This window comes from Aptenodytes patagonicus, chromosome 4 (genome assembly GCF_965638725.1).
Source record: "Aptenodytes patagonicus chromosome 4, bAptPat1.pri.cur, whole genome shotgun sequence".
Taxonomy (NCBI): Eukaryota; Metazoa; Chordata; class Aves; order Sphenisciformes; family Spheniscidae; genus Aptenodytes; species Aptenodytes patagonicus.
This window is the reverse complement of record NC_134952.1, coordinates 62,320,275-62,347,663: the sequence shown is the minus strand read 5'-3', so window position 1 is coordinate 62,347,663 and position 27,389 is coordinate 62,320,275. Positions and strand designations below refer to the sequence as shown.

General features: G+C 43.2%; 1 protein-coding gene across 6 annotated transcripts in view; it reads right to left on the bottom strand.

Moving 5' to 3' along the window:
* EPHA5 (EPH receptor A5) overlaps positions 1–20,959 on the bottom strand; it is a 196,891-nt gene extending 175,932 nt beyond the window's left edge. For 5 of the 6 annotated variants that reach the window (XM_076336955.1, XM_076336960.1, XM_076336956.1 and 2 more), the window contains exons 1-2: positions 20,866–20,928; positions 5,365–5,429 (exon numbers count right to left, since the gene is read on the bottom strand). In XM_076336955.1, the coding sequence (XP_076193070.1) occupies positions 5,365–5,403 (39 nt within the window). In that variant the 5' untranslated portion in view covers positions 5,404–5,429; positions 20,866–20,928. Of the gene's footprint in view, positions 1–5,364; positions 5,430–20,865 lie in introns of all 6 variants that reach the window. The other variant, XM_076336961.1, reaches the window with a different exon arrangement.
* Positions 20,960–27,389: the final 6,430 nt, after the last annotated feature.

The following is a 27,389-nucleotide window of genomic DNA, read 5'->3' as shown; positions in this document are numbered from 1 at the left end:
GCTTTGGTGTGGATTACTCAGTTTACTTCAAATACTTAGATGTACAGTATGTTTCTCACTAACCTGTGCATGCACAAAAGCATGTACATATAAACAAAGCAGCCAAATTGCAGGTTTTTAAGGTGTCATTAATACATTTTTTTCACCTAGTCAGGTATTACTTATTTCCCTCATGCTCCCTTCTGCAGTATGAATTGCATTCTTGCCATGTTAGCATATCCCCGATTCCTCTTCTACACTGGTCACAGCTGAGCAGCAGCGTTTGGAGGAAAAAACAACAGGCTGCCAAAAGTACTGCCCTGAAAATGCCAATTATAATCATAGCTACATGACACAGCTCAATGGTGCCAAGAATCCTCCTTCTCCTTTCACTACCCCCTATCCCTCCCCCTTTATTTTATTTCTATCCCTGAGGGCAAACACTGCCTCCAATCCAGGATTCCTGTATAAAATCTCTATTTGAACCAAGACTGACAGAGAACAACATGAATCTATTCACAAACCATGCTGAGTAATCTAAACCACCATTATTTTTAACTTCAAAGAGGCACCCTAGGGTACCTGTCCTCAAAAGACTGAGCCAAAAATGCTGCTCACAAAAAAAAAAAAAAATCAAACCCAATGTCCTACATAAATGAGAAGCAACTTGCAGAATCAATCTGGTTGAATTTACTCCCCAACTTTTGGTATTTAGCCTCATTAACCACCAAAAGCAGGGGCAATTGCTTTCCCTCTTGCTGTTCATGTGCAACAAGTCATCTAGCTCTCTCATTTTCTGCAATGAATAAAGAATTATGCACATCTCCGCAGGACCAGGTTCCTTAATACATGTTTATTTTCCTGTCTGAGCCTAAAAAATATCCCAGCACATGGAGTTGTGCAACGAGCCACAGCACACAGCCAATACCCCAAGGACCACAGAGGCTTTCCTGTTCTGTGCTACAGGAAGGTCAGGGAAATCAATGGGAGGTGGAGGAGATGGGAGAGGACCCATTACACAAAAGCAAAGCAGGTGTGCGGCGCTCCGATTTGGACAGAAAAAGTGTACTTCTAAGCTGTAGAGAAATAAGTTTTAAAATAAACCCTGAAAGGAGGGAGGGTCTGAAACAAATAAATCAGCGCTATTATAGCCACTGAAACAAAAATCAGACATAATCGCTGAATAAATCAAGCCAGCTAAAAGAAAGCATTTATTTTAATGAGCAACTTTTGCAATTACTGGATATTGTTAAGAGTGGCTGTGTTTTTACTTGGCCAGACCAAATAAGACTGAACAGCACAGGTTTACAGGGGGCTTTTTGTAGCTTCTCCCCTGCTATGGCTTTGCAGGGAGTCAAAATGCATCATGCAGAGTCTCCTGCCAAATCAAGGGAGGAGAGGAGGCAATACAGCCTACAAACACTGCCTGACCCAGCTATTTCTCTCGCAGCACTTAACCACTGTTCCTACTTCTGTGAGTTTCTATATGATAAAAATGTATGTTTAGCACAGGCAAGTGCAGGCAGTTTCTGCAGGTCACAGCTAGTCAGTATCACAGCCATATATAATGCACATGTAAGCATCTGATGTGCCCATTTTCGGTAATCCTAAGTAGCACCCCAGGAAGTCCAGAGGTAAAAGAGACTCACAGGCTTTGCAGACCTGCTGTACAAGCACAGGTTTTAATGAAAAACCTGACTGGTTTTGTGGATGTGCTTGGAGGGCTTCCTGCTACGCAAGAGGGACCAGACTTTTCTGATATAGCCTCTGGTAATTCCAATAACCTCCTTCAGGTTAAAGCAAACTTACATGAGCTGCAAAGCAAAGTCCAAATTGTCCCTTTGACACGTAATAACAGGATCAATTCCCGACTTGAGCTGCGAAAGGGGCAGCATTTCCATGCTGACCACACTCCACTGGCAGGGAGAGAGTTCCTTTTCTGAGCTCCATGGCCATGCGGACCTCACAAGGACTTTGCTCGTGCTCTTAACAGATATAACTGCAGGTTTAAGAGCCGACTGCACAAGCTGCAAGCTGCTGAACCCGCACAGCCAAGGAAGGCCTCCTGGGGCAGCCAGGAAGCCACACTACCAGGATTCATTAATCCTTCAGAGCAAAGCAGCAGAAAGAAGAAAGCACCTTCTCCTGCACAACAGCCGGTTCTTCGTACCAGGAGACATTGTTTCAACCGCTGCTTGGCCACAGCATATTTCAGTCACGTTATTTCATTTCCACTGGTCCCTCAATACTCCATATGCTGGAAGAGGAGTATTTTTCTTACCTTTTGTGTGCATGGGGGAAATGAAGGCCAGCCAGGCTGCAAGGATACTGGATTCTACCAAAACCTGTACCAAATAAGCACCTAGCTAGACAAAACTCTGCAGAGGCAACCCTTGGCTAAATTGCTCCTCTCCCTTCCCCTAAAATTCATTACTCACTAGATGAGCTGGTGCACGCAGTTTAGCAGTGGACCAAGGTCTGATCTTGTGGGGACTAAAGCAGCTGCAGTGCTTTATTTGGAATTACAACCATGAAACAGGTCTACCTCTAAGCTTAATCTGTCTCCAGACTGGAGGGTCAGTCTCCTTCCCATACACCACTGCTTTCCTTTCCCAGTTAGATCACATTTTCCCATTGTGTTCAGCAAAAATGAGGTGAGCAACAGGCTAAACGAGGGCAGCTGGACCTCCCTGGAGCATGGAATGTCTTAAAGCTTTAATACACAAAAATTACTATGGCACATAGCTATAATAAAAATTTAGACTATGACACCTACCAAGGATCTGGCAAAAGCAAGCTCATTTGGCTTGACTGGTGGTTTTGGTGGGGGTTTTTGGGTTAGTTTTGTTTGTTTTTAAGTAAGTGTGGAAATCTGTTTTCAAAACCTACCAGCTTGAGCCTTTGCGATACACAGATAACTTCTCCCAGGCACTCCCACACAACTACAAAGACTAAACACTTGCTTTCTTTAACAGCAGCTGTGCTCCTGGTGCAATCTCCTACTTCTAGCAGATGTGATTCTAGGAAAAATACTAAGTTTCCTTAAAGATTCATAATAAAAATCAAGTGGAGAAGCAGCAACACTAGGAGAGTTGAAGGCTGCTTCAAAAGCTAATGTATCTTCAGTTGGAACTATGTCACCATTGAAATTGCTACCAAGTACTTGAAAAGTGACTGGACTCTACAGGATACTGTTAATAGCAACAATAAAATAACATGCATCAAAAAGCTTACTTCAGCACATGGTCTGTATCTACACACTGCAGTGTTGCAAAGTGTGGCACATTATGACATTTCTGCTCCTTTCCTTGACGGGGGACTGTGCAGACAGATACACGGACCTTCCAAAATCTTCTCCTAAGAGGACATCCTGAGGCAACAAATGTGTATGACATTACCTCAAAAAGAACAGCTTGCATATCTCTGATCTCAATTAAAGCTCCCTCCTTTTCCAAATTCAAATCCTGAAGTGAGAGTTACTTAAAATATTTATACAAGGTAGACCTTTTAAAAAAATTAAGCAGAGTATGACTGCAACATAGCTGATTGCAGAGCAGATAAGGGGGTTAGAGAAGTAAGTCTGGAAAGACTTTTTTCAGTACTTGTAAAATACTGCAAATATATTAGGCCAAGAAAGAGACAACTGGGCTAACCTCATGAATTTTTATGATGTCCCATGGAAACAAAGATTAAGAGGAGATTTCTGGAAATTCAAAAACCAACTGCCTGATTCACTTTTTATTTGTGGAAGTTAATTTAAGAAAAAAAATCCTCCCTTTTGAGTCAGTAACCATTAATTTGGCATTCATGAGTGCACTTCCAGGTGCTGTTTGGAAACTGAGCTTGTAAATATAGAAAGGTTTCTCTAAATAACGAAAAAACCACAACTGAGGCTTATGCATAGGATATTTAGTTTTTTATTTACTCATCTACACATACAGACCCAGGAATCTTTTCAACTCTTCAGGCCTAGTTATATTCTTGTAAGGACATTGGGATATACAGCATCTGTGCTTTATACCACAGGAAAAATACCTAGAGGTGTTCAAAAAGGAAAAATCTTCCATTAAGAAGTGGACACTGAGATCTTTACAGTGTGCCATGGCACCAATGCATTGCTCTGCCAGCACATCTGGCACTGGTTATTCTGATGCCCACAGACACAAGGGGAGCAAGTTTAATTCTTGGCTTTAAATCAACAGAGAAAAAATATTATTATAGACCCCGACCACAACAGGATTAGATCTTGAACTGAGTTGAGGATAAACTCAGCTCCCCATGTAGCTTTTACATCCCTGCCATAACCCATGCCTGCAAGCATGAAGCTCGTCTGAGTGAGGCTGCCATTTCTACAACCTTTCATCTATACAGAATATATGGAAAGCCAGATTTTAATTCAATGTGTAATATATATGTGCAGGGTTGGCTGCATTTTATATAACTATTGCCACCATTTTTATGACAATCAAACTGGAGTCCAAGACAATTCTGCAGCCCATTTCAGCTGGTGACTAAAACTCTGGAATAATGCATTCCTGAGAGCTGCTCTGTTGGAGGGCTCAGTCGTGCAGCATTTCTGTCTTGGGATGCTTTCTCACCTCACACGGTGCTCATGGCCTCTGGGAACTGACAGGAACACCCAGTGCCATGCCGAAGTCAACGTTTCAAGACAGTACCAAAGCTCTGTTACAGTACAGCACTGAGGATGCCCCAGCCAAACCAAAGACGAAAAGTCACAGCAATGGCTGCTCACACAATGCAGTCAGGCCAAGCACACACACTGGAGGGTATTAACGCATCTAAACTCCAGCACTTATTTCAGGTATCAAATTAGGAAGCCAGGTTCTTTCAGTTCTCAGTATAGTTAATGGTAAGGGACAGAGGCTCTTCAAGGTGCTTAAAACTCAGCTTCTGTTCCAGTGTTATCAGCTCCCAGAATTTTATCATGGGCCTGAAAAGTATTTTTGAACAGCCCTGTTCATTTAAAGCTAACAGTTATGTCCCAGACCCTGTGTTTCAGAAGAAAACTTCCAGAAAAATCGTGTTGTACATTTACCCCAAAGGCTCAAGAAAAGAACAGGAATTTATAATTTTAAAAAAATTTAAATAACCTCATGGATTTTTTTGGTGAGGGGAGGAGTGAGGGGGCTGACTCATGTTTTGGTTTTTTTTTAATACTTGTGGCTGGCTCTACTGCATAAATAAATCAATTCCCTAGCCACACAGCTCCATTTTTCCAGTCACAGCTTGTTGTTTTATTTATTTTTTTCCCCTCCATTGCTGACAAATCACTCCAGGGAGTTTTTAAACCCAGTAGTCTACTTTCCAAATGGAAACAGTTAGTATAATTTGTGAGAGAGAAAGCAAACAACAACAGAGACTTACCCCATTTTTTGGGTATGCTATCCATCCTAGATCCCCCATTACTGTGCGCGAGTCCAGTAAATTCACTGAAAATAAAAGAAAAAACTGTTAAGGAAGATGGATGGATTACAAACTTCAATAAATATTTCAAGGTTTGGGTGGCTATGGTAAACAGGCTGTTTATAATTAACCAAGGAAGTTGGATTTTCGTAAAGCAGAACAACAATGCAATAACTCCTCTAGGAGGTCATATACTGAAAACAATTCCATATATGCATTATTTTATTCCTTTGAGATCTGCCACTGCAACCAAGTTGAAAATGCACTAAACTTCAGTAAGATCCAGATCCTTCATGTTCTTAGGATCTGGTCTTTTGCAGGGAATAAATACATAATGCACACTGTGTGTTTATGTGTATATGTAAAACATACAGTACAGAGATATACACATATACTCACAAACATCTATGTGTGTTTATACACACATTTCTTCTAAGGTGGCATATGTTTTTAGCATAATCAGGCCTTTAAGACAAAAACGAAACAAGAAACAACGTGCAGAGTTTCCTGATTATTGTCAATTCAATTTTTAAACTATTTTATGTACAAGTATTACAGTATTACTGTTTTCAGGAATCTGTTCTTTTCTCCCTCTCCCACATTTTTCCCCAAGTCTTTGACAACTTCATTGTAAGATATCCAAGGGATTTTTTTTTCCTCACACAAAAATTCGGAGTAGCTTTGTTAAGTCACATAAGCAATCAAAAATTTACATTAAACAGCAAAAAACTATTTTCAAGCTTATAACATTTTTTTTCCCCCTTATATTACCCAAAATACTGAGTAAAACGTGTGAAGTAGTTAAATCTACACACACTTAACTCAGCTAAGGAAAATTATAGCAGCTTCTGGTGCTGAGCTTTCACCTCCTGTACCCAGGGCTTTAAATCCCCAAGTTAAAAGCTTGTCTCTGAATCAACAGCTGTCATCCAAAAATATCAACCTAGGAGGAACTTTCTTCTACTTTAAAAGCACACGATTTCTTCTCTTTGGATTACACCACTCGCTTCTCACAGTATATTTGTCTGCTTAATACCTCATTTTTTGTACTCATGTCTCTCCTGAAAAGGAAGAGCTTTCCCTGGGTCTTCAATTCCTGATCTCCACCCTATGTCCTCTTGAAAAATCCCATTGGAAGTTTTCACAATCAGACTTTCAAGATTTTCCAGCCCACGATGATCTAGCCCAAGAACAAACTTGAAAAGAGTGGAGGCAGCTTTGCACTCACTCCTTTAGTACCAACCATATAGGTACTTCAAGATTGCTAAAGAGAAACAAACAGGTTGCATGCACAAGTATAAATGATGTGAGTACCATACCCCTCACCCCTAGTACTTGTATCAGGCTGATTTGCTGTCTCTGCACAGCCAAATATATCAGTGCAAACACTTATGAGGCATACAGACCTTTCCTTACACTGGCCCAGGTCACCCCGCCACAAGGCACCGCAGACAAAATTAAAAATGCTGCCAATTGAGTACCTCAGACATCAGGATTACACTATTTACAGAGGCATAGCAAGAAAACCCAGAAGTACACTATACTAAAAGGCATGCTCCTTTAAAATCTTAAGGAATATTTAAAAAACAAATGAAGATTAAACAACAGATAAGTTCTCTGAGTCAGTTTGGTCTTAATCATTGTACTGTACTGAAGGCTGACAACTGTAGTCCCTTGTACACAAAAACAGCCCAAAACACAAAAATACAACGCTGAGGTAGAAAAAAATCAGTTCTCAGCTCTGGCATCAAACACTTATCTTAAAAAAAGATTTGTCTATCCAGATATTTTCACAATGTATGGAAGTATTAATGCAGCACACTATCATAAGGCATATAGATGTTCTGCCTGGTCAAGTATATTTTTGTGATGTTGAGCAAAAACATTCGGTAGCTCAGGGTTTTCGTGCCCAGATTGCTTTCTCCTGCCAAAACAGAAAACAGCTGGGAGCTGGCAATGCTACCGAACTACAGGACATTTGGTGGAAGCAATTCTCAGAGACTACACTGAACTACATCCACAGTAAGTAAACATACAATTAGGTGGCTTTCCACCCCACCGCCTAAGCAAAACAGAAGTATTGCTATCATCTACCATTAGATATGTCACCCAGTGATGGCCAGACTTTCCCCTCCTGAAGTCTGCAGGTAAAATGCTCATTAAGGTCTCCTGTTCCAGCTGACATCAAGCACCAGTACCCAAGTGCTCCTGAACCACACTGCATTTTCTTTTTAATGGGATAAAAAGGGTGATCTTAAAATATACTTCAAAATAGGACACATAAATAATACGTCCCATATTATAACTGTATACAACTTTAAAAAAGCAAGAGGAGTGTAGTTGCCAAAATGGCAGGTTTACCCAAATTCCTTCTATTACAATCACTGTAATTAAACTGTGCAGAACAGTATATTCCTGTCTTGAGTTGCAATGGATGCAAAACAAGTATTAATCTACATTGTACAGCTTAATTAAAACTTGTCCTGGAGATGCTACTAATGAATGTAATTAGATAATATGTTTGATGCCACAAACTTCTTCATGACTTGCTAATTAAGGAAAAAAGCAGAAAAAGTGCTTTTATTCAAACATCAGATCATAAAAAGAACATGATACGACTAAATATTGTATTATCTTTCTATCAGTGACAACTTTTAAATTGCTGTTATTAACTTCAATTTCAAAATAATTTTCTGCATATGAAAAGATAATACAACCCATTCAACTCTAATTCAAGTCAGTGGGAATTTTCCTACCGGTGAGTCAGCCAGAGCTGAATACTAAATCTCCAGTTAGAAGACTCGATTTCTCCGTTATTTTAGTAGAATTCTGCATAGAGCAAAATAAATAGGAGAGGACAGGATACACCTTTAGACAGGTGCTGCACAGTAACCCAAAATTCACATGCTAGGAAGACGAAAGCCACAAGTCACTTTAAGCTCCCCCTGTGCCTGGGCTGCTCTGGAGACCAGAGAGGCTCCCAGCACAGCTCAGACAGCTCTGAGGGGCTGCTAAGGCACAGCAGACTCTCCGGCTGCCCCATGGGCTTCTGCCCAGGACTGCTTTCACAGTATATCTTCTAAATACTGCACTACATCGATCTGCTCTGAGGAATATATTTAGCCAGTACTTATTCTAAATATTACCTGCAAGGACCAAAACGTTTTGCTTTGAGAATCCCCAAAATTCTGGTATAAGCACAAATTACCACTGCTCCATCTAGATACAAGGTATCTGCATCTTCCCCATCACCACCCTACCCACTCATTTCCAGTACATCTGTCCTTTACTTGCATCATTGCCAGGTCCCAACCCCACCCTGATTCAGCCTCAAACCCAGCCAGAGCTCCAGCATCCCCTCCTGGTTCCTCCGATCGCCCAGCTGCAGGAGCTCCCCACACAGGGTGACAGTGCTGCCAACACTTTCGGGACGCTCTCTCAGACAGCCTTCCCATCCCACACTGCTGGAGAGGCCACCAGCGCACAGTCCCAGGAGACAAGTCCATACGGGCTCTGCCCACCACCTTCCAGCCTGGCAGGAACATTATTTTTGCTGAAATGGCTTTCATCAAAAAACTGCAGATTGGCCAGGTTGGGGAAGAAACAGTGGGCAAACAGCAGGTAAAGTACGTACCTGCAACACGGAGGAAACCATTTTAGCAGAGACTTTAGAGAAGGACTGCCATCATCCCAAACAGATGTTTCCATAACTCACCACATGGCTACTCGGGAATAGATGAAGCTTTTTTGCACCTGAAAAAAAACCCTGAAACTGTCTCTGGTTCGACCCACAGCAAGACAGAGAAAGAGACCAGAGGTCTTCTCCAGAGCAGCAGAACCAGTTCCTCCCCATCCAACCTGTGACGACCATCAGCATGCATTTGGCCATGGCTGTCTAATAACCAACTAACCCAAGCAGTCAGGTAACCGAGGGAGGTAATTCAGGAAAACCTCCAACTATGGTGCTTAAGGCTTCCATACTCCAGGAGGTCTAGTGCCAGCTCCTGTATAGCTTGGGACTCCTGGACCAGCCCAAATGCTGTAGATACTCCACGAGCATAACCCAGAGCTGTACTCAGCAGCCCTTGGGATGCAGGAGAGCTTACCCCACTGAAGAAATCTCTCCAGAAATCGCTAGCAACTCTGCTTGACCTTAAAAGCCTCCAAAATAACAAAACTCATTTATTCCCACTTCCTTTCTCCTCAGCACCAGCTATAGCTATGTCTCAACGAACAAGCAAGAAACCTCAGAGCCCACAAGCACACTCTTAGCACCAGTATCTTTGCCAGCAAACTTGGAAGAGGCACACATACACATTCAAAAATGCTCATCTCCACCATCAGTGCATCCATTCCACAAGCCCTAATTATTTCTAATGCTCAGTCAAGGGGAACACAAAACCGCACAGATCTATATCATTAACTTCCATGCCTTCAGGGTAGGATAAATGATGATTAAGTCTAAAGTCATACCACAGCCTTTTTTTTTCTTCTTCTTTTTTTAATACAGAATAATAGCCCAGGGAATTTGCATACACTCTTGTTCTCAGACAGGCTAGTTACTATGGGTGAGCAATCAAGTTAGAATAAAACCAGAAGTGATCTAAACCTTTGCCCTGAACTCTAGCTAGTGAATTAATAGTGTTTTTTCACTCAGGAATCTCTGACAGGGAGACTGGGTATGGCTTTTTACTCAAGTGTCCCTGTCACATTCATACAGCCAGCATTTAGCAGCTTCACTATGGCTACACAAGGATTGTGGCTGGAAGGAAGCACAAGAAACGCTAGGGTTGATGGCATTCAACATTGACCTAAACCAACATTGCTGCCCACACAGCAGAGCACCCCATCTGACACAGCCACCTAAAACAGTGCCATGTGGCAGCATTAGCTTGCCCAGGCAAAAGCAGGACAGGTCTGTCATGATGGTACAATGTCTGAAGCAAAAACCACCAATCAATGGATTTTTTTTGGTCACACCACAGAAGTGAGATTGCTCCTCTGGCTCTGGTCTGGAGCAGGATCAGCTGGAGCAGCTTCATTTTCTTCACTCCAATTTCAAACGGGAAAAAAACAAGCTGAAAAAACAAAAATCCTCCACCAACAGGCTAAAACACTGAGCACTTCTGATCCTACCAGCAGCACGTCCTCCTGCCATTTCAGCACCTAAGGATCTTCCAGAAAAGACTTCATTGCTCACACCGGGGCAAAGTCTCTGCAGGCATATGAAAGACTGAACTCTTCTGGGTTGCCATGGTCTTTGAGCTGATTTCCAATAAATACTTATACACCAGAGTAGTCCTGCTCTTCAGCAGCATCATTTGCAAGCTAAGGCTTACCACAGGGCACACTCTACCAAAGTTTATCCTGACAAATCGCTCTAGAACAGGCAAAATGGTCAGGATAGCAAAAGCTGATGGAGTTTATGCCATGAAGTTGTAAAGCTGTAAGAATCTTTTTATTTCACTGAAATATACCTAAAGCAGGAGGAAAAGAACATCCTCTTTGACCTAATCAATACCCTATAACTACAGTTTCCATCACAAAACAAACAGGAGTAAAGAAACCTTGAAGCCTGCATAAGTACTTCAAAACACCACGATTTCTAAAGTAGCACATTTTTGAACAATAACATTTGAATTAAAATGTTTTGTTTTAAACAACTGAAGCAAAACTCTGCTTTAATACATTTGTTATGAATTGAACAGGAATTTGAACATTGTTTTGGGTAACCTGAATCTGAACTCCCATATGAAAAAAGGTATGAATCAAATGCTCCTACATCCTCCTGCAGCTCCTGGCCCCCTCTGCACAGCACTCCACAGGACGTAGCCACCCATGGAAAGGTCAGAGCTACATCAAGGTAGCGCCAGCTCTGACCCAACACTCATAGCTTGTGGGAGCAACTACATTTAAAATACTTGTGAGAAACCTCTCATGGGAATACTCACACACTGCCAATTAAGCATGAGGTGAAACGCTTTGCTGCATGGGGGTCAAGGTGCAGAACAAGATGCGACAGCAGCGCTTTGCACCAAACCCTCATTGGGAGGTTTCCTGAATAGCATCACAGGCTTTCCACCAAGCTTCACTCCTCTGCTCTCCTCCTCTTTCCCAAGGCAGGGGGTATAGCTGCCAAAGACATCATCATTAACAGAGTTGGTTTCTCCTTACACCGCATACCTCCCCATCCTTCCTCCTGCACTCCTGGAGTTCACAGCACTATCAAGACACACTGACTGCAGAGGACTCTTCATCATCATGAGTCAAAGTTTGCCTGCTTCATAAATCTTCACTGGTTTTATTGAAGTATTGTTGCCATTCATTTTCCAACTGTTTTCCCTGTTGTGCCAAGCATTTCTTCAAGAAGTATAAATCCAAGGCGATCCAACAAGTGACAGTCAAAAATAATCCAAGAAAGCAAAAACAAATGAAAAAAATAAACTCTTGAAAGAAATCAAAGTCATCAGGGAGCAGATGTTTTGTATTAATTAGCTACACTGAGTTGGGACAAAAAACACACAGGCAAGAAGAACCTTGGAAACATTTCCATCAGTGGAAACCAGCTACAGCAGAGTGCAAGCTGTAGCAGTACCTATTATTTATAGCCCACTGGAGGAAGAAAATATACACTACTTAATGAACTTGCAAACTAATATTAACTGCAGATTTATATTTTATTACATTGGCTTCATTCTGCTCTAAGTTTTCTCATGATTTCCTTTTATAGCAAGAGCCAAAACGCTAGAATCTGCATCACAGATTCATGGGTTTTTAAGGCCCGATGGACAACTGCAATCGTAACATCAGCCAGAGAATTCTACCCAGTAATTTCTGCATTATGTCTGTAATTTGTTTGAACACACTGTTTAAGAGGGGTGTGATATTGCCCTTTGACAAAGTTCTTCAGGTTGGCTGCATTTTTTCTCAGCAGGCACAGCACCAGCCGTAGCTCCAGGGAGTGGAACCAAAAGCTCACTTCGATAACCAGACCCACTAAAACAAATAGGAAACTGCAGATTTTTTCCTTACAAGGACTTGCACTCAAGACAAGAGGCAGTCATTTGTTCTTCCCACCATACATAACTTAAAAGCAGAAGTGGTCAGATTATTAGCTTGACACCAAAGTGCCTGGAAACTTAAAAACTCCAGTATGGTTTGCTTTTTTTTAATGGCAAACACTCCCATTCCCACCAAAATCACCATTTAATTGAAATTATTCACTATGAAGAAAGTCAGTAAAATGCTTCCAGCCCCACTCATAAGATCCACTGGAAACAACAATGCACCAACACAATAGCAGATCTCCAAGCTGGCTGCAGCACAAATCTTTTGGGGAAACCATCTGGGCAAGAATCACCCTGCCATTAAGAATGAAAAAGAAGCTTCCACTGAAGGCAAGATACAACCAGCACCTGCAACCAGCAACCTGACAACCAGCCTGCGTGGAGACACAAAATACCAGTGCTGCCTGTGGACCCAGGGTATCTGCAAACGGTTGAAGGAGGCAGCCAGTTTCTTCAAGACCCTACTTAAAGCAAGCACCTTATTAAGCACTCACATAAAGTCAAGCCCTGAAATCCTAACAGCTTCCCAATGCAACCAAAACACCTGCTGGCAGTGCCGAGATGAAATTTCACCTTCTTCCCTAAATCAGAGCATTACCAACTAAAAGCAATACAGTCTCTGTTCCTAAAAGGTATCCTAAAAGACATGGACAAATTCTGCTATGCAGATAACTAAACTCAACAAAAGGAAAGACACTCAGCAGACACATCCAGAGCTGTCAAGGCTGTCAGCTTTCACTAACAGTGGACTCGCAAGACCTCACTGTCCAGCGCCAATAAAGCCTTGCTGTTGACAATAATGACTACTCTGCTGCCACCAAGTTCACTCAAGTAGAAAAAAAAAGAACTGACATAATGCTTAGATTGCATTCAGGAGCAAAAAAATGTTTAAGATGATCTATTGGCTTTTCGGGGGGGTTGACAGTTTATCCCTTCTATTTCTGTTGACGGAAGAGGGTGGAGGTTGCTAGTGGGAACAGCTCATTGCCAACACATTTTAGGAAGAAATTGCATGTGAACATTAGTAAAGCAAAGATGGATAAACCAAAATGACTGGGTTTTTTGGAAAAATTAACACACAAAGGCAAGTATGCAGATAGTTTCCCCGAGTAGTTTCACTGATTTGGGACATGCAAAACAGTTAAAAAAAATGATACAAGTCCACCCAGAAACATCATGAAATGTATATTACTGATGCTGAATAATTAATTTCCTCCCAGGTGTTTCTCTATCCCCTCAGAGAATTGCAAAGTTCAAACTGGTTGTTCTGACCTCTAACATTAAGTGATCCAGGTTAGAGAACCCAGGAGTTAAAACCCTGGCAAGACACTTCAGTTCTGTCCCCTGCACCAAAATGAAGTAGCTGGCATGAAAGCCTTCAAGCCCAGGGTCCTACCATCTCCCCTACAGGCTCAACACCTGCTACACAGCCACCTAAACCTAGAAGCTCTCAACTTCTGCAGGGGACTGCTTCCTCTCCATGCACACCCTGCAAGACACAGTTTGCTCAGGAGCACACCAGCTGACCCACTGCTGATGCTCAGGAGCTTGCCAGGGGGAAGGCGAGGGGCAGGAGTCACCTTCTCCCTCAGGGCTGCCAGACCAGCTCATGTAGATATTCCCTGATCTGCTGTGATAGTACATGCTACATCACCTTCTCCAGGAGGCATCTCTCATCCTTCCAGCTAGTGGTCACCTGGGCAGCTCTACCTGGTCAAAGTCCTCCTAACATACCTCCTGCACAACTCAAATATCAGGGAGAAGGGAGAGAAAAGGAGGGCGTTTCCCACCACCGATACCCGCAACGAGACAGTCACAGCATGTACTGAATGCTCCCATGGCAATTATTCTGGCCTAAAGCATCTGTAGTCCTCTTTGCAAAGCAGAAGCAGGGAGGCTGTGCTCATACGCACAGCCCACGGCAGTCTGCAGGCCCCAGCATCCTTGTTCACAGCAGGCAATGTGCCACTGGACCTCTGCAAACAGCCACCCATCACCTCCCACACCCAGAAGTCGTGATGCGAATCGCAGTGCTTACATCTCCTCCCGACTGTCCCCTCTTGACAAGCTTCTTTGCAGAAGACAGGGATAATTGCTTTCTACCTCCAAGAGGATAAGCATATTAAACCTTCAGAGAGGCTCAGATACTGCACTGACCAAAGCCAGAGCAAATACCAAAACTGAGACTGTAAGAGATATAATAGGTCAAAGAGACAACTAAAAGGGTAACAAATCCCTAGGGAGACCTAAGCTACTGAAGGCCAGTGCTCAAGTTTGCCGATACAGCTGGCTGTGAAAGCAACTGCTTTCACAATTTGCTGTGAAGCAAATGCTTTCACTCAGCAAAACCTGTCACCTCAATGTCCAGCTGGTCACAGAGCAGAGTGAGGGATAGAGACAATGTGAACACAGAGGGCAATCCATCTCTCCATTCTGCCTGTGCCAAAAACCAGGGATGTCTTAAGAACAAAATATATTTTCAAAGGAAAAAAGGATTCTCTGCTAGCTTTTAAAATACACAGCAATTTTACAGCAGAGATCAAAGAAAATGAGTTTAGTAAAGAGTAAGTTACAAAAAAAATTGTTCATTCCAATGCAATCATCAACACAGTATTTCTGCAACATTCTCCGAGTAAAGAAAAATACCTAGCTGAAGTCCATCCTGGTTGAAATGAGGCACCATATCTCAGCAGCACTTATGGTCAGTGAGAAAGGTGCACTTAATGACAGATTTTTCAATTCTGTGTTTAGATGTTTTACTATAAGCATAAGATTTTCTTTTTAAAAAAAAACAAAAACCAAAAAACTTTTTAATGGATAGTAGGTTGAGTATCTGCTGAAGAGCTGCACTGAATACTCTTTCCTCCATAGAAGTGAGCACTTAACTAAGAAATTCATTGCTTCTACAAAGTGACCGATCTGTGTGCACTTTGGTTTTTTACATCTCATTTTGCCCTTGAACCACATACAGATTTAGATTTATTTCCTAAAGAGGAAGTGAGAATATTTAAAAAATTTGCCAAAAAAGTTTTTTCTTTTTATTTCGGGGCAGGGTCTCACTTCCCTGACATCCCCGAGTAATGTTTAAAGCTTGTCTCTATTCAAGAATATACATACCTGCACACTTACAGGAACAGACCACTAAAAACGTAGCTCCAAGTCAGAAAGACTGGGAGGACCTAACAGCCCCACTTCTGCTCAAGAACCTAAAGCCAACGGGGTCCAACACCATCACTCAGTTGAGCAATATCAGCTGAACTTTCCCAGGTCAAGGGCTCTGCACTCGCTCAGCGTGTGCTGGAAACGAGGATTCCTGCAGAAGCAGCACAGAAATCCTCAGAACAATAAAGCGTAAAACCCACGAGGATCAGAGAGCAAGGCACCACATAATAAACTGTCCTGGCTTTGCAATTTCTGCCAGATTTTACAAAATCCTGCTCCCACTTTCATCCCCTGCCAGAGCCTGCTGCAAAACACTTTCTATTTTAGTGCAAAGAATAAACATTTCTTTACAGGTGAGATTTTGTTTTCTTATTTAACAGAAAGAACAGCAGACACGGAGATAGACCATATACTGGAGCTAAAAAGTTAGGTAGCAGTGGGAGAGTTCACAGCAGAAGGGGAAGAAGCTGTCAGACAAGCCCACTGAGTCTTCCCTTTTCCCCATGGTACCTGCCAGTTCACCCATCTGTAAATTGATGTGCAAATAGCTGCTTTATACATCAAATTATGGTGTCAACATTTATGATACTATAAGCAGATGGTCTGTCAGTGGTTCAGTTTAAGACAGTTTGCCTGTTTTCCACTATTTATTGCAGTTTTTAAGATAAGCTTCAAAAGGAAACAGATACTATCATGGAGTCAATCTTTGCTATTGTTTACTTCCCTTTTTTTAAACGTGTCATTAGGCAGCAATGCTTTTAGTCATATACTTAAAAGTGCTGCATTTCAAATGTTGTTTTACTGTCAAAAGGATAGTAGTTTCCATTTTAAAGCCATGATTGAGTCATTCTAAACCTCTCAAAAAGCCATACATCACACATCAGACTGATCCCAAAAAGACCATTAGACATGAGCTGTCCTTCCTCATACCAGTAATTCCACTGCAGTAAATTTAAAAGTTAATGGGATTACTCCTGTGAGTAAAATAAACACATGGCACTGATGCTACGCTCTGCTATCATGGAACGCACACAGGGAACCATTCCAATACATGAAATTAAGAACAGATACCTCCTCAAAGCCTCTTTACAAAGCACTGTGAGCAGACTGAAATGTGTCCAAACTTACCCGTTCTGCATGCATAAGGTATATGCATGCTAGCAGTACTTAATACCTACAGAATTACACAAAATGCAATAGCTGTGTGAATGCATGACATATGAAGCCAAGCTACTAAGAGCAACCTAATAAGCAAAATGTTCTGATTGTGTGTATTTTTACCCAAAGCATTAGACTAATTGGAATACACTGATATGAAAATTAAGACTATTTTCACACCTGCTTCTACTAAATACACAAAAAAACTCCTTGAAAAAGATTTAATTCACTGATTAAAGATAAATATCGTGATGTTATACCTAAATATGCATTTATCTGGTGTGCCACGACACCAAAATTATGTGTCAGTACGAAACAACACACACACAAGTCAACACACTGAGAACAGGTAGGCTCATTCCAGGCTCTGGCATGAATAATCTGCAAATTACAACCTTCCATTATTTTTGCCTGCACCAGACCCACCCCTTTAATTGTACTCATTTATTCATTCATTCAAATTAAAAATGATGCATTAAGATAAAGTGAGCTTCAAAAAACCCTGGAAGAATTAAGAGCACCAAATGCAGGAGTTTGTAACTAAAGAATATCCTTCTGGTCTTAAAACAAATACAACACGTTACAAAGTCAGACTCATTTTGTCTTTCTAACCTTTGTCTATTTAAGTCAATGTCATTATTTCAAACTGTATTTCTTTTGATTTGCTTAACAATATACTTCATTGTTACAGCACTGCCTCATCAGCACTTACTTCTGCTGAAAAACCTAAAATGAAATATACTTTGTATTTAATGACAATTATGGAAGTATGTTGTAGAGTTACTTTGTTACAAGCAATCAGATGTAATGTACTCCATTCTTCTTATTTGCCCGCATGACACTTTTTAAGGTCATCTGGGTGACGTCCAAATGAGATCTGCAAACCAAACCAAATCCACAGTCAATGCGTAACAAATCATGAAGTTTAGGGTGGAGGGGAGGTCTTTAAACAATTCCTTCATTCATTCTGTGTTTTATATAAATAATTTACACAAGCCACTTCCCAAACCCTAGTACTTACAACAGAAAGATTTAAAACACATACATTTTTCAAGTAAAGGAGGTGCAGGAAGCCCAGTCGCATACCGCAGGGCTGCCTCTCACACCCTGTTATCATAGGGAATGCGTTTTAAAGTAATGATGTACTTCTGAAATACCAGCACTTCAAAATTGTGTAATACTTTCAGTGTACTCTTTGGAATATTTCTTTGTGACTAATTTCTGAATTTGTAAAAATAGTCAAAGGGAAGAAGGAAATTTCTAATCAATGAACTCTGCTAAAGAGTTAAAAATAGTGGCTAAACAATACTTGAAAATGCATTAAATAGCATTAAGCCTTCACCCTTCACTACATGTTTTGCTTTTAGTATATAAATTGACAGAAGGTGATTGAAATCAAAATCTGTTTTATTTCCCTATTATAGGAAAATCTGGGAAAAAAATAATTCAGTTTTCCCAATGTATATCCTTCAATCCATAACTGGAGATATCTATGAAGGTGACTAGGTTTATGATACAGGCTGGGCACTTGATACTTCCCCATAAAAATGGCAGGAGCTTCCGAAACTCAGCTGCCCTTGTAAAAACCTATTTCCATGCTAAGGAACCCAAACATTTAATGTACTTTTTTTTTTCCTCCAAATCTTAACCTAGATTTTTAAAGCATTTTCCCCTAAGTGTCCCTCCACTAGAGGGTAAAACAGAAAATCATGCACTGTAAATTGTTAACTGCATATATCTTAACCTACAAAGTCACTGTGTATTACAGTAAGATTTAGAGAAACAAAAAAAATGTAATGCCAGGTTAAACAAAAAAGTAATTATGAGAATTTGTCATCCTCTGTGCAACTACATACGCATTACATACCTACACATCACAGGGTATTGGCTAGTTGTTTAACCATGGTGAGTAGGATAAAGGATAACAAAAAACAAAACCCAGAAAAACCAATACAACCAACTTTTGAAAATATTATTCACAGGTCTAAGATGGCTACCTCCATACGACCAAAAGTAAAGTTCCTAACCGGCTGAAAATGACAACTAACCCCAGGAGAGGGTCTCTCTCATCAGAGCCCAGAAGCAGCCAAACTGAACTTTTCAAACCCAAAGCGGTGACAAGTGTCAGCAGCATACGACTAGGCAAGCGGACTTCAGCGTCTGAGGTTTCTCACGCATTAGGCTTCACGTACTGCAGGGTGAGCCGTTCCCAGAAGTGGAGCTGTTCAGTAGTAATTGGCAAAGGAGACATGCTGTGAGAAGCACTTGTCAAATAATGCTTGTTTACAAATAAATCTCCTAGCAGCAAAGGACAGCTGTTATCGAATAAGTTCAGGTCGAGTCAGACCCCTCCTACCAGCAGTCTTTTTATTTTAGCTTTGCATTTACTGAAGAGCCAGAAATTAGACAGCAGCAGTCAGAAAAGTAGGGGGAGAGAGACCGTGAAGCAAGCCCTCACATTGCTCATCATTACCATAATATTCCCTTGCAACCTCCCTGTAAAGATGTCACTAAACCCGTCCTATTCTGCAGCTGCCTGTTCATGCAGAGACACCTCTACGCTCGGCAAACGGTCCCATTGACTCCATCGGTACTATCCAGATTTTCCAAGAACTGGCAAGGATGACCGAGGCAGGGCTTGGGAGCATCTGCCAGTCTCTCGACACCGTATCGGGACAGACCGGAGCGCGCAGGACAGCGTGCCTCCCAAGAGGCAGGTGAGTAACAGGGAAAGCACTTCGAAAGCAGCCACACGACCTCCCCAGCATCGCTCCCATGGGTGAAATCATCCGAAATCAGGTGGGGGCACATAGATTGGGCCCACCACTATCTAGCCAAGGCAAAGCCAAAGCCATTTCCATCATCCCCCAAATCAATGCACTTCCTGAACATCTGATATCTTCACACACAGAGGAACAGCATTTTCCCCTTCCTCTGCACTTTTTTTTTTTTTTAAGAAAACTGTGATTCACATTATTCGCACTCTCCAAAATAAATTACAGCTAGCTGGTTACCTCAGGCCACGTCTTTGAAATTCTGGTACGGTTTTCCTTCACCAACCCCTGCATACCTCCTCCCTCTAAAGGAGTTTCACAAATGATTACGGTGCATCACGAAGCCAGCCCGCTACGAGCCGCCGGCATCCCCTTCAGATGCTGAACTTCTCCACCTATTGCTTTCGCATTACAGCCTGCCCGCGTATCCAAAAATAATAATAAAAAGCCCCAAGCAGTGCCCACACCACGTATAGAGGAAAAAAAAACAGGCGGTTTGAAAGCCTGGAAGTACCCTGCTAGACAAGAAGCCTAGACACATAGTTTTGGCTATTGGCCTCACAGAGATGGAACGTATAAAAAAAAATCCGTCCCCAGCGGCCGCGCTCCGCTGCTTTGCGGGTTAAATACCGGCACCTCCGAGGCTTCCCCTCCTTTTCACAGATGTATTTTAAGGCACGAAGTAAGCGCACTGCGGCCAGCGCTTGCGGGGCTCCCCACCGGCAGCCTCCCCCAGCCCGCCCCGGCACCGCCGAGCCCCGGCCGGCCCCGCTCCCGCTCCGCCTGCGCGCACCCCCGCAAGACCCCCCGCCCCGTGCAAAGCCCTGCGCGAATGCACCTGTGCAACTCCCCCGGTGCAAACCGCTAAGAAACACAGCCGTGCAAACCCACCCGTGCAAACGTCCCCGTGCAAAGGCACCTATACAACACCCCACCCCCCCCGAAAAAAAAAACAACACTGCAAAACGCGCTCATCCAAGGCATCTGTGCAAACCCACCCGTGCAAGCCTGCCCGCGCCTGAGGCAGCGCTGCCTCCCCGCTCCCGACCCGGGGGGCGCGCAGCGGCCGCTGCCGCCTCCCTTCCCCGGGACCCCCCCAGCCCCATCGGCCAGTATCGCCCGCTTCCCCCGGCGCGGCATCCGCCTCCCCGCAGGGCAGAGCCCCCCTTCACCTCCCCCAAAACGTTCAAAATTGAGTCAGATGAGCCCGAAGCAGCGCACCGCCGGGCAGCCCTCCTCCCCGGCGAGCGCTGCCCCGGCGGGCGCTGCCCCGACGGCCCGGCCGCCCCGGCCCCGCTCACCCTCACTGCCGGGGCTGGCCAGCAGACTCCGGAGCGCGGTGCACAGAAGCAACGGCAGGAGGCACGTCCAACCGGGAGCCGGCGCCCCGGCGCGGCCGGCCCAGCCGCCGGCGCCCCGCGGCCCCATCCCGCCGCCCCTCAGCGCATGGGGCGGCGGCTCCCCCCCGGCGCTGCCCGCTCGGGTCGGCTCAGGACGGGACGGAGCGGGCGGGCTGGCAGCGCGGCTCGGCTCCGCTCCCGTCCAGCCGCCGACGCGACTGGGGAGCCGGGGGGCGGGGATGGGGGAGGCGGCCCCGCGCCGCCGCGGAGACGCCCCCGACGGGGCGGACCCGTCGTCGTCGTCGTCGCCGCCATCCCGTGCGGGCGGCGGCGCCCACCGCGCTTCAGGGCGCCCCGGGGCGCAGTGGGGACCACACCTAAAATGGCCGCCCTGCGGGACCCCCCCTCCCCCCCCGACCCGCGCTGCCCTCAGGGGAGAGCGGGCGGCAGCGCTGCCCCTGTGAGGCGTCCTTCGGGGAGCCTGCTGAGGGGGGACGGGGAGCCCCAGTGTTCCCCGCCGCCGCCACCGGTCACGGTCCCAAAAACTTCCCCTTCCCCCCGCTCCAGCCCACAGAGCCGGGGAAGCCGCGATTTCACAGGGCGGGCAAGCCTGAGAGGAAGTCTCCTCCCCGGCCAGGAAAGCAGAAGTGCCAGAAACTCCGTAATGGAGCCAATAAAAAAGATGATTTTCAGGTGTATTTTACCTCAGGTCACCACCAGAGCACAGCTTTGAATCCAGTGCTGGCCACTAGTTTCACAGAAGTTTCCACTGAGTTTTTTTACCCCTCAGAGACCTAGTTGTCACACACTTCATCTTCCTAAAAAAAAAAAAAAAAAAAAAATCCCAAAAGTATGAGAAATTAATTCCTGGAGGTTTACTGACCCACATCAGTTCCTCCCCTGAGGAGACTACCACCAGATAAGCCAATAAAGACAAAAACCCAGCCTTGCAGGTGCACAAGCAGCAAGTCAGTGTTGACCAAAACCCTTCTCACCTGGTGCTGCCTCCTCCATTTCACCCCACTACCAAAATTTTGGCCTGTTCATTTATATTATAAAAGCAGTAACTGAAGGTTGAGCACCTGCAAAAGGCTCTCTCTCCAGGGGGCAAGGCTCAGGACCAGGGCTCCAGAGAAGTTGCAATTAAAATTACAAAATCCCCAAAGCCAGTTTTAAGAGGACAAGTAGTCTTCAACCGGGGAACTGCTGATAACACAGCTCTCTGCACCGCCATTGCTCATTTTTTATTTATAAGTAGCTGGAAAATGTGTTTCTTTGTGCCCTTGCACCATACACAAACCTCAGCTACTGCCAAAATATAAACATAGTCCTGAGCTGTACATGCGTATTATTTTCAAAGTGTTTGCTCCCTTTGCCACAGGATTTTCTACCTCGAGCTATTCAACATTTTTACTGCCACCAGGAGGACAAGGAAGGGGCTTTGCTTTACAACATGAGGTACGTCAGTAAAGTTGCCAGCCAAATGAAAAGCATGGTGTACATCTATTTACAGCAGCGCATCAGATCTTCACTATTCAAATATCCCACTAGCCTGCAGTTCAAAAGGCACTAAGGTTTGCTATCAGACCACCCCTGCATAAAGCTGCATGGCCAGATCCTCAGCTGGGATAAATCACAGCTGAGAACACCTGACCCCAGCCCTGCATCAGATTTAGGATGGGTGTAGCACCATGTGGTATATTCATTTCTAGGGATTTGCTATTTGTAGCAGCAGTGGTAAGTTTTGCCACCCAGCAATCAGTGCAATGCAGGAAAACATCATCAGAAACAGCACCTGGCTAGCATAGTAAAAAAGGATCAGATGGCAAAGAACAAGTAAAAGGCCAAGCTGCATGGGAGCCACTGCTGACCGAGGGGCAAGACTGCTGTAGCTAGACAAGTCCCTTACCACAATCTCATGTCAAACTCTTGTTTGCTCCTGATTTTTGGCTGCTATTTGACAGTCATTATCTGCTGTTTGGACTGCCAGGCTTATAATTTAGAGGCATTTCAGGTGATATGTTAGTGACATCTTAATTTTCTAGGAAACACTGAGATGAGCTTCATATGATTCATAAGCTATTTAAGAATAGCCACCACGCTCTAGGTTTCATCCTGGCTGCCTTTTTTCCTGCAGGAAACCAGCTCTTATTCCAAGACATTTGGTTTGTTCTCCACCCTGGCTGTGGCACAGGAAGAGTGTCCCAACCTCATCTCCCAGGACTCCCAGGAGTGCTGATAAAAAAAACTAAATACAGCCTTATAAAAGGGTTATTGCCTTATCCCCAAACTAAGGGTATTGCAACTTTATGCACTGTCTAGTGGATCCTATTTGGTGGGGCCTCAGTCTTCTACACCTCTCCTCCTGGTTTTGCCACCAATGTTATTAGTAATCTGCAGCAGGCAATTCTCTCCTGCCTCATCAGCGCACCTAGTGGGCTCTTAAAAAGAGGACAGAAATTTTAGCAAAGTGCTGCAGCATTCCTGGTGGCCTTGATTATCAGAGAGAAGCTGGACAATCTGATGGGATCCCTTCCTATCTCCCACCAAAGAGTATATCTTATTGCTTTGAGTAAATTCACTGTAAAAATCACAAGGTGTGCGTCACAAACTGTTCAGGAATCTAAACCATCTCAGGCCCACACATTTGTCCCCATATCCAGCCTGTATTTTGTTACATTTCAAATTTTTCTTCCTGCATCTCATTAATTCATTTCTGCCCCTTACATTTATGCCTTTTCACCTATGCAAACAGTATTCCCTCTTAATCATCGCTCAGTTAAGGTCTGTATTTCATCCTTTATATCTTTTTCTCATGAGTCATTCCTATAGAGCGTTAGTAATACTGTTATACTCCAAACTCCCTCCCGTTTTCCCAACATCTCCCTCATAAGTTTGCCCAGGAGTATAATCATACTAAAGCCATAATAAACAACTATCTCTAAAATGCTTTTGCATATAGTGTCTGAAATGGAAATGACAGCTTTGCCCCATGTAACTTGCCACTTCATATCTAATTTGCTGTCAGCTATTACACATTTTAAACTATTTATTAAACCAGACATCTTTTGAGTTAGATTATTTCACTTAGATATGCAAAAGCTCATTTTTCCAAGTTTAATTTAATTTCACCCCATGTATGTAGCTCCCTTCATATAATTTTGGTGTTCTGACTGGCTTCTAATTCTGCAGTGCCAATTAATTTCATTAGCATGCTGTTTATCCTATCATGAACATGATACACTTGAACAATAAATGAGTCTATCCTTCAGATTATTTCAGGAACGAAAAACTGCCAACCAAATCCATTCCCTGTACCATTATCCTTTACTGAAGTGTAAGGGCATAATACTTATTGCATCTCTGTATTCAATAGGGCCACCATCTGAGAAAAGATTCAATTTCATACTTTAAATTTAAGTGTAAACAGTTCCACTAAAGCCATGTCTTCATTGCATTAATGGAATAGTAGCCCCACTGTAATGCAACAAACTGTTTAATTAGTTAGGCATATAAGCATTTCCATTTTCCTTTGAAAAGTCCTTTTCTTTCAAAAGAGTCAGAGAAGATGACACCTTTAAGGAATACCCTCATGAAATTTAGTAATTAGTTTTTGTTTTTTCCCTACAAGCCCTTTGAAACAGAAGAATTACCTTCTATTCAAAAACCAAATGCATATTAAAAGCAAAAGCAATCTGGGAGCCGCTAAGCAGCTTTACACAGTAGATATATTTGGATTTGTACCATGAATGCAACTACAATTTTAACACAAAATGGCTGTGTTCAACAAACACCACAGCAGCCTGTGTAGGACTGCAGAAAGCAATAGACAGAGCCCCAGTGGACAACAGAAAAATCTGTACCAAGAGCCAGCGGGGACAGGAAAGTTAGACATCAAGTGCAGGTGGGCCACCCCTTGGCCAGATGAGGTATATCAGTGATTGTGCCCCTCAGTCACTGCTGAAATCTTCATACTTCAGTGCAGAGAAAGATGTTAACCAACAAACCGGTATTTGCATGAAGAAAAATGAGCAAGTGGTAAATAAAGCATTGCCTGTGCAAGTTCACAACCCAGCCGCTTACATGGTCTCAGCACCAATCTGTCTTTTGTCACCCCCACAAAACACAGGAGCTACTGGCAACTGTGCACTGAGGAAAACCTGCTCACTTCACTTACAGCCTGAAATTAGATCCAAAGCCATGAAAATCCATGGGAAAAACATGTGAGTATTTGTTTCAGTCAGAAAAGGCTTAGAGAAAGCATGATATTTCAGCCTGGCATTTTATTTTGGAGTGCTTCATCACCAGCCCTTGGTCCTGATAACAGTTCTTCCAAAGGCCCCTGACCTGGCAGCACACTCTCCCATTTGCAAATGCTGTGTCACTATTCCCCTCCCTCACTGCCCTGGAGCCAGATCCCAGGTGTTAAAAACCCACTGTCCATCTGCAAGCAAAGGAATGGTCCCTGCCACAGAGGGCTCAATGTATATCACTTCACATGCCAGTCTGGATTAGACTGATCAGCAAAATAATCCAGGTCAGACACAGAAGCACAAACTTGTGAGCACCAAGAGCAGCCGCAGATATAGCTGGCAGTACTTGCAGCCCACCCACTACTTAGCAAGTATTGAGGTGTTTCTTTGCATCACACCAGAGGAGAGCATTAAAGGGAACAAATGAAATGGCTTTGCAGAGATTTATGGAGATTTTCTAATGCAGAAAGTGGAGCACAGGAGAAAGTGCAAAGGCTAATTTGATTACATTGTTAGACCTGTATAAATTTAATAATGGACTCACTTCCACATTTCTCATCATAAGCTATTTACATGCGTCCACTAACTGCAATAGCTCAGCACCTCACACTCTTGAATCAGTCTTCCCAACCCACCCCTGTGAGGAGGAGTGTTACTATTCCTGCACAGATAAACAGAAACAAAGGAGATGTTAAAGGTCCAGATAAAAATTACTGAATTGATTATGGCTCCCCTAGATCAGGGACAATGTTCTTAAAATATTAATGAAATTATCTTATTCTTGTATCAGAATAAGAACCAGCAGATATTAAGAGCAACTGGCTTATCTCCTCAAGACATTCAGTCATGAGCTTTATCAGACACTGCACAAGCTCGGGCAAGTGACTTGGGCACATTTGCAAGAGTGCTTTGTGAAAATTTAGCCCTTGAGTAACTTGCTCAAGGTCACACAGAAGGTGTGTGGCAGACCTCAATCAAGCCCAAAAGCTATTAGAGCATCCATTTGCTTTTCAGTCTCACTTTTCCTTTTCCAGCATGTCATTTTGGATCAGGATCTATGCTAGCAAATATGGACATTACTGTAGTTCAAGGGTTCACATTCAGCACTTCACTCATTAAATGCACATTCTTTCAAGGTACAAACACAATAACGGATATAATGATGAATATCACTATATTAGTGTATCATTTAATAGTGAAGTTCGTTAATCTCCTGCATACAGTACTGTCCAGAACTCAGTTCCTTTCTGAACTATGTTTCATAAGGTCAATAATGCCTTCTTTAATTTCTAAGGGCAGCCTGGATGGCTACCCTGAATTTCTTTGATTATAGGCAGACTAGTTTTGTTAACTCGAGCTACTGCCCTGTATTCCACACCGAGGCCAACTGTGTCTATTCTCCTCTTGTTTGAGGAAAGCAAATCCGTTTCATCTCACCTCGCTCCTCCAAGCAGAGCTGTTTGATACTGACTTCTCTATTTCAACCTACCCCTAATGATTTCCTAAATAAATCACATCATTGTCAGTCACTTCATATCTCAAATACTTGCAGATGCTTAGCAATTTCAGCTGCTAACACGTTCATTTATGTTCTTGTGGGATGGCATCTGGATCACAGCTATAGTCTTTGAGTCCTTTCCATCAGCTAATTGCAACTGTTTTGGAAATGCAGGAGCATATTTATTTCTCTCCTTCCTTTGCAGTGTTCAAGTTGTGCCTTTAGGTAGGCCTTGTGTTCCAAACTCAGAAATACTTAGCTTGCAAAACTCCAGTGTCTACTCAGAAAAAAGCTTCAGCAAGTATAAGTATTTTTTTGGCATGTGCTTTGTTAAGTAATTTTTAAACAGAGTGACAAGGTGGGATCAGGGCCAGCTTTCTGGGACAGACTGCCTCATGTGACAAATTCTGACACAAATATTGCCCAGTGACATAAAATCCATGTATTTCCCACTATCACTCAGCTTTCAGTGTTTCTTCCCCACCCCATCAAAGAGTTACAAACAAAATACTACTCCAAAGAGCTTACCTGTGCTAGATTTTGAAAAATGGAAAGAAAAGGCAAAAAATCCAGCAGCCATCTTTTATACACAAACTTCCCAAATTGAGGGTCTAGTTACCATAAAGAGGCAAGCCTTCCAGACAGACTTCTGCTCATTACTAGGAAAAACTGTTCCTTCCATACCAGAAGAGCTGGAGCAATTAGGTGGTATTGCAATCAAGCTACAAGACTTA